At 41.5% G+C, this 8,621-nt stretch overlaps 1 protein-coding gene across 1 annotated transcript; it reads right to left on the bottom strand.

Annotated features, from left to right (window-relative positions):
- Positions 1–457: 457 nt before the first annotated feature.
- Positions 458–8,010, bottom strand: NHLRC3 (NHL repeat containing 3; the record flags this gene model as incomplete). The annotated part of the gene is made up of 7 exons (XM_079538718.1): positions 458–686; positions 1,483–1,595; positions 3,092–3,183; positions 4,172–4,372; positions 4,883–5,030; positions 6,586–6,744; positions 7,963–8,010. The coding sequence occupies 7 exons, from the start codon at positions 8,008–8,010 to the stop codon at positions 458–460; spliced, it is 990 nt and encodes a 329-aa protein (XP_079394844.1).
- Positions 8,011–8,621: the final 611 nt, after the last annotated feature.

Below are 8,621 nucleotides of genomic sequence, written 5' to 3'. Positions count from 1 at the left end.
ACAAAAAAAACAAAAACAAAAAAAAAAAACAACCCAACAACTAAAGAAATGTTATAATGAGGTGTTTGACTAGCAGAAAATCAATCATTTATATACTTCCCTCAGATCAGTTCTGGCCTTCATTCAACAACATACACAACAGGCCAAGTATTTGAGCCCCAACATGAAGCTCTGTACACCGATTAATAAATTTTCCAGTGTTTACAAAATTGTATAAAATAAAGACACTTATCTTCCTCTTTCCAGAAACAAAAGGAAAAGCCATCGTTGCATTACTCAAATTAACAGCTCAAGACCAAGTACTTCTCCAGAACTGCAGCAAGAACAAATTCTTCTCCCTAGAGTTCTGAGCACAATGTTCTGTGTTAAGGAAACACAAGCTACAGAAAACTCAAGGAAATGTGATCACAGCTCTTACATGTCATACAGCTTGTGCCACAGTAGGTGTGGGAAACCATCAACTTAAGGGTACAAATCTTTGCACTTGCTGGGCTCCAATTTCTGCGATATAGATTGCTCCACTCTTCACATCTACATCTACAAGGTGTGGCTTCGTTTCATCTGCCAGCTGGATTGTGCTGACTATAGCACAGTCCCCAATTTCGCCAACTGGTGGTGCTGCCAAGATTGCCAAACGATTGATATTCAGGTGGGCTACAATCAGATACTTGTAATTGCCAGTAAATCTGTGAAAGAGAGAATGATGCACTATGTGACATCTCACATTAACACAACCATGCACTTAAAAACAAACAAAACCTCCACTTAAACACTGAAGTTTTAGAATGCTACAACAGACCTAATGCAGTAAAAGAATTAGCTTGTAAACCTCTTTTTATGTGCTGCTGTTCCCTGAGACAAGTTAAATTACTACTGAAAATTCATTCAAGACTTTCATAGAATGATTCATAGAATCATAGAATGGCCTGGGTTGAAAAGGACCACAATGCTCATCCAGTTTCAACCCCCTGCTATGTGCAGGGTCACCAACCAGCAGACCAGGCTGCCCAGAGCCACATCCAGCCTGGCCTTGAATGCCTCCAGGGATGGGGCATCCACAACCTCCTTGGGCAACCTGTTCCAGTGCGTCACCACCCTCTGAGTGAAAAACTTCCACCTAATATCTAACCTAAGCCTCCCCTGTCTTAGTTTAAGACCATTCCTCCTTGTCCTATCACTAACCACCCCTGTAAAGACCCATATTTCCTCCTGTAAAGGCTGCAACAGCAAAGAAAATACAAGAACTTCAAAATGAAATTCCAATTTCCACACTTTAATCCATATGGCCTGTTATAAAACCAGAATTCTGCTGTCATATCAGGATACATCTGCACACACCTTTGCACACAATCAGGCCCAGCTCCCTATTAGTTAAACTGGTTAACTACCTGTCATCAGACACCAATTATCAACATTATCATTCACAATATATACCTTTTATTTATGTACTTGCATGATTCTAGTAGAACTGTTTGACAATACCTGACAGAATAGGGTCCATCTTCTGAAAAGCAGCTGCTCCAAGCCCCCAGCCATTCCCCTGTCACTTTATCAAAAACCTGGATTCTTCTGTTGTCTCTGTCTGCAACCCAAACCTATTAAGAAAAAAAATCATGGTTGTTCACAATTACAACAAATTAAACAGATCAGTTTCTTGCATAAGCAAAGTATCCTGAAGTAAAAAAAGAAGTACCCAGGAAGAACATACCTTCACATTCAAAGCTGAATAAGTAGGTATGACTTCCAAACAAACTCTTCACATACAGCAATTATTTTTAAAGTACTTCAGCAAAGAAATCAAGGCCCTCTCTTCACTTTTGTAGCTGTGACATGGGTATGCTCAGTGGTAATATATTCACACCTCCAGTGAGGACATATACACACCTATTAAATTCTAGAAACACTGGTCTGTCTCTTGCTAAACATTTGTTTCTCAGCAGTACTATCATGATCCAGACCCACGATGACTGCATCTGTTGACACTATTATGGTTTTAATACTACTACAAATATTGAGCAACTTCAGCACTATGACATTTTCAGCACATTTTTGCCTCCTCAGTTTTGTGGAGCTTATCTCTGTTCACCCTGTGCTGAGTTCACAAACACTGTAAGGTAGCAATACCAATAGCCAGTTCCACTGAAAGCCTCACATTTTCTACTATCATGAACATTTTAGCTGTTGACAACTTGTCTGACAGGTAAATAAGCTTCATCAGTTTTCTGGGACATCACCCAAAAGGAAAGAAAAAACAAGTTTACCTGGGATCCTTCATCACTATTTTTAAATGAAATACTGCTACAGCATTCTCAGATTTCTTAGGAATTGACAATGGTTTTCAACCCAAGCTGACGACCAACACCACTTTGGCAATAAGATCTCAGCCCTTTATAACTGCTGTCTTTGACTGTATATACTCACTGTTCCTCTACAACACAAAGCTGCTGTATCTTTTCTCTCTCCCATCCCCCCAGTTTTGGCAGATAAGTTAGTTTTATAATCACTTCTTATTCTGGTTCAAACAGCATCTATAGAACTGGCTGAAAACAGTGACTGAAGATGCAGCCAAGTGATCTTATTTTCCCTTAAAAGTATTAAGAACAGCAATGCAAAAACTACATAATGATTTAGATCAGGAAGAAGTAAAATCTTGAATGCCTTGAGGTACACGTAGAAGAGGACAGATGCTCACAACCTAGCCAGAGTCTTACCATTCTCTTAAGCTTATCTGGAATTTCCAAATATGAAACTGGAGTCCCCTGAAGAAGTTTAAGTGCTTGGGCAGTTATCTATTACAGAACAAAATTCTTCTATGCTCCCACAATGGCAGCCTGTTACAAAGTGTATAAGGAACATTTCCAACATCCATGCAACAACAAACAGTATCTGGTCAGGACCCTTGCATCAACCCTGAAGACATCCACCTCAGTAGAATCTTCAGTATAAAACTTTGGCTCATGACTGCTATCACTTTAAAACTGTAAAGCACAGCAGGTCAAGGAAAACAAATATGATTTTTTGCATTGTTCAAATTCAGCTGCCATCAGAGTCATCTATAGGTAAAAAATAAAGTCCTCCTTTTATTCTTTACCCGTCCAAAAGGGTCCACTGTCACACTATGAGGGATCTTGAATTGGCCAATACCGGTTCCATTTTCTCCACTCAGCCATATCTCTTTATAATCTGAGCAGAAGGCACCACATGAAATAAAAGAAAAAAAAAAAAAAAAGAAAAAAAAAAAAGAAAACAAAGAAAATAACTTCAGCTTAAAGTCATTCCCTTACAAAACTATTTTTAGTCATTTGTAAAAGATGGTATTTCTAAACCTTGATACGTGAAACTAAAAATACTGCAACTAGTGCAGTAACTACTGGATTGTAAATCAGTGGTTTCAGCATCAAGGTTACAGAAATGCAGCCACTAGTGCACAGGAGCCATAGTCAAGACTCTGTTAAGCACTGTATTAAAAATAAATAAAAACAAACCTCAGTGATGATCACACTTCTTCGTTTACTGAATTCATGCTGTGTATTTGTTACATGGCAGTTTTGAGTCTATTCTGAGTTTCGATAATTTATCATTTTGCATGTTAAATGTCACCTGTTTTATGAAGTGGGTGGTGTAGTGCAAAGGAGAAACTGTAACACCTCAATCTTTCCCCAGCTGCAGACAGGCACAGGCTCCCGACTCATCGCCCTAACCAACACTGATCATCTGCTGGAGAGTATGAGTAAGTTAATTAGAATCACAGAATAAAAGCATCTCCATCTGGCTCAACCTGGCTCTAAAAGTAGAACCGGTCCTGGTAACAAATCAAAACCTGCAATTAGATCAGGTTGGTGATATCAAATTCTCAGTATCTCCACAGGTTGAGAACGCAAAGGCTCTCTGGACAAACTACTCACTGACTGATCACCGCCATCATGAATCTTTCTCTCCTAAGATCAAACTGGAATTCCCTTCTTTTGCAATTTTTGTTTGTTGCTTCTCATTCTTCATAGAGAACATCCAAGAAACGTGCAACCCCTTCTCTATACCCTCCCATCAGTATCCTGCAGACAGGGATAAGAACCCACCTTAGCCTTTGTCCCTGAAGTGTGAACAAATAAACTCTCTCAGCTTCTTGTCATCAATAATTAGAATATTAGTTTTTTAGAGTATTTTTCCATACCTTCGGAAAGTTTGAGCAGTCTGTTATTCATTCCTCCATCTCCATCCACAACATACATCTCTCCACTCTCCTCTACAAAGACCTCTGCTGGCTGATCAAATTGTAGGGGATTCAAACTTGAACCAGCGTTACCTGGCGTGCCCAACACCTGCAGAAGTTTACCAGAAGGGCTGTACTGTTTCACAGTGTGCCCATATTTCCCTGAATTAAAAAAAAAAAAAAAAAAAAGTGCAAAAATATCTTAAGAAACAAAATGAGAAGTATTACAACTGATTATGAAGATTGAAAAGAAAACCTGATGATTGCAAGTGAGATCAAAACAAGTAAAATTCCACAGTGAGAATATAGAATATGACTATGGGTTAGTGAATCCACAGGCTATAGCAGTACTTCTCCAATCTACTAGGGTCACTAATCATAAGTAAAGACAAGCTTCACAGCCAAAAGGTATTTTTATCCCTGATTCTTCTCCTTTGCCAAGAAGAAAAAGTGCTTGCTAAAGGAAGAAGCTACAAAGAGACACACAGCTCTACTCACGAACCTTCAGAGTATTTTATACAGCACCTGACTAGTTTGTTCAAGGCAAGAAAAAAACACCAACTTGTTTCAGAGTTATCTGAAAGCCTTATTTAAATAAAAAGGCTGTTTAATTTATACACAACTTGCAATTTTTTCCCTGCTTAATATTTCCCGCATCTCCACAGTGCTTACCTGATCCGACATCTGTGATCCATACTGAACTATCTGTTGCAGTGTTTGATACGAAGATACCATGAGGCATTTCAACTGTATCATTCCAGGAGTAAAGAAAATAGCCTTCCTCTGAGAACACAAGCACCTTTGGTACATCATCTCCCCTCTGAAAAAGCAACAAAAATCCATTAATAAAACAAATTAAGCAAGTAATGATACTTTTGAAAATTCCTCTTTGTTATTTTTTGCAGTCTTTCATGAATCATGAAGGTCACTTGTTTGAGAGTTATCACTTTTTCCAGCTAGAAAAGGAAAGAGAGAAGGGTCTAAATTAACACCTGCCAATCATTCTAGACTTCCAACTTAAATCACATTGAGATCAATTTTCAGAGCAGTCAAGCACCTGCACTTTGAATTGTGTTTTTAAGTGGTTGATGAAAAATACACAAATAAAATGCAAGCATAATACAGGCACAAAAAACTAACTGTACTGGTTAACTGCATGGTACTGAATTACTCACGCTGTGCTCCATAATTAAATCCTTTCAGATGGTCCCAGAGGGACCATCTTAGCCACGAATAAAGATGCAAATACATGGCACAGGATAACACATGTAACTGAATCCCAATTACTGTAACCATATGGTTTTGATTTCATGGGACTGAGGCTGGAAGGGGACCAGTCGTCTACACCAGAACTACATTCTACACTGCAGTTAGAAAAGAAGTTACTGTGATTCAGTTAAGTTAGATCATGTGTTCATACCAGAAAAAAATTCATACTTTAAAAAAGCACAAAAGTATTCTCCCAGAGCTGCTTTAAAAAATGATCAATATCCTTATATAGTCACTAGTTTTAATACAATAATCATTTTATATACTTTGCAGGTTTAACTATTATAATTACTGGAAAGTACACAGGATGCTTCAAAAGTAATGCCTCCTGTCTTATTCTGTTGACCTACAATGTCAGAAGGCAGACAGGATGTTGGTGGCATGAGAGTTGAACCTTCCCATCCATACTGCATTACATTTTGTTGCTGTGCAGCAGATGGTGGCATAGGGGTGGTCTGACAGAATGGTGTCTGACATGGAAGTGCATTTGAAGCAAAGGTGTAGCACTGAATTATTCCTTGCAGAAAAAAGCGGCACCCAGACATTCATTGATTCTTGCTGAGCATTTATGGAGCCCAAACAGTGGACGTGAACACAGTGAGGCAGTGAGTGGAGCATTTCAGCAGTGGAGACAGTGACAGTGGTCACCTGTGCTGGTGCAGATTTTTTCAAGCATGGCATGCAGGCTCTTGTTCATCACTGCTGATGGTGGTGACTGTGTTGAGAATCAGTGTTCTGAATTTGCTCTATCAAATAGTGTTATTCTGCCCTTTGTTTCTCTTGTTCTTTTTACAGAAGTAAGCAGGAGGTATTACTTTCGGAGCAACCTATGTATATATACATATAAAATATTCTATATAGAAAAGTAAATATCCTTTTACACTACCTACAAATTTTACGTGCATATTTATATTTACAGTAATCATAACTCCTTACGTATATGTAAAATGCACACATGAAAAGTATATATACAGACATATAAATGGATAACAAAATAATAAAATTATCATAGGTGTACAACATAATAATCCTTAATGTAAAGCAGAAATTTTGAAGGCAAAAATGCACTAGGTTAACATGAAGAGAAATCTAGCATTTTCACTCACCTGTCCCACATAGACCAAACCGTGAAGAGAATCAACAGCAACACAAAATGTTTGGCCACTGAAGTACTCTGGAATTTTAGGCCAGCTTATGTCCAACTTGTACATCTGTTGCTCTCCATCTCCCTTCCAAGAAGAGAAGTAATCAAATGCTTTTAACATCTGAAAATACAAAAATATGTCTGTTAGCAGTTAGATTCCACAACAGTGGGGTTTGCTTACATCCAGTTTCAACAGATATGAAGATTAGAAGAATCAGCAACAGAAAGTAACTTATACTGAAAAACCATAAGTGGATTTCATTGAATCACAGAATCGTTTAGGTTGGAAAAGCCCTCTGAGATCATCCAGTCCAACAGGTGACCCATCTCCACCATGCCCACTGACCACGTCCCACAGTACCACATCCACACGGTTCTTGAACACCTCCAGGGATGGTGACCACCACCTCCCTGGGCAGCCCGTGCCAATGCCCCACTGGTCTTTCTGAGAAGTTTTTCCTAATATCCAATCTCAATTACTCAGGTTAGAAAGGTAAAGAGAAGCTGGTCTGCAGCTATGGCTCTGATGAACTGCATATGAGGTAACAAAGCCATTTGCGTTGTGGAGCTCTGGAAGCGGAAGGTGAAAAACAAAAACAAACAAACAAAAAACAGGGAAGAAGTGCACATGAAGAAGGAAAACGTCTTAGAAATGAGGAAGCTTAAGACTGTAGGAACAGCAAAGCTCAATGCAGTGTATACATTTTGAAATGTAACAGAGAAAAGACTGCTGCTTCTAGGTTGCATTTTTGCAGGTGAGGGGTGGGAGAAGAGGGTGAGCATTGGATAGAGATCTGCACACGGGCACGGAAGGGTCAGGGCAGAGTCATGAAGAAGCAAAGTGGCAGCGGCTGGGGACAACACCTTTCAGCTCTTCTGTTAACGGCTTGGCTACAACAGGGGTACCCTGAGCAAACAGGGCTGGGAACAGCACAGGGGAGGAATGTCATAAACGAAACAGCGGAGCAGGGAGGAAGCCTGACAGCAAAGAGAGCAGGCAGGGTCTGTCACTTCGCAATTAGTAATCACACTCTTAAAAGCAGCGTTCATTTGGCATGCCCTGACAAAGCATCGCCCGGCTGCTCATTTACCTCACAACAGCTGCAAAGCCGTGAATACAAACTACTACTTAACAGCCCTAAAGCGGGAAAGGCGCGAACAGGAGGCGGACAAAGAACGAAAAAAAAAAAAAAAAAAAGAAAAGGAAAAAAAAAAAGAAAAGAAAAAGAAAAGAAAAAAAAGAAAAGAAAAAAAAAAAGGAAAAAAAATAAGAGCTTCCTCCCCACATACGGCTGAAGAAAGGCAGCCAAACCCCGAACCCAAAGCCGCCCCTCCCCACCTGCGAGCCCCAGAGGAGGCCGAGCAGCGCCAGCACGGCACCAGCCATCACCAGCCGCGGCTCCGCCGCTTGCTTCCGCCTCATGGCGGCAGGGCGGGCCGCGTTGCCATGGCAGCCACGTGACAGCCCCACCCAGGCCTGAAGGGCTGAGGGTGGGGGGGAATACCTCCGTACATTGGGCTGTCCGAAGCATTGCCTTGCTCTCCGCCGAGCGGCTGTGGGGCGAAGAAAAAGCGAAGGAGCCCTATGGAAGGATATAGCGTTTTGAAGAGACACCCAGAGGCTGGAAAAGCTTCGAGACTGGCTCTCAGCTCCACGATTTCGTTCAGGCACTGTTGCAGACGACCAAGATGGGGAAGGGCCTTCGAGCTGCCCTGTGACGTCATAACTGTGCGCCCGGCGCAGGCGCAGGACTGACGGAGCGGGCAGTGCGGGCTGTAGAGCTTCTTGCTTCTCGCTTTGCCTCGCCCCGGCTCCTGTCTGTTGTGCTGCTGAGTCCCGCTTCCAAGCGCTCGGCCGCGCTTAGTCTTTGCGGCCGCCGGAGCGTAGCAGGCGGCGCGGCTATGGCTGCTGGCAGCGCTCTGCGGGCGGGCGCGGGCCTCGGAGCCGCGTGCTGAGGGGAGTGATCCCTGCGGCCGTCTTTCTGCCGCTGCCTCGGC

This window comes from Tetrao urogallus (genome assembly GCF_951394365.1).
Source record: "Tetrao urogallus genome assembly, chromosome: 1".
Lineage (NCBI taxonomy): Eukaryota > Metazoa > Chordata > Aves > Galliformes > Phasianidae > Tetrao > Tetrao urogallus.
Note: the sequence above shows the minus strand (reverse complement) of the source record. Positions and strands in the feature narration are given on the sequence as shown.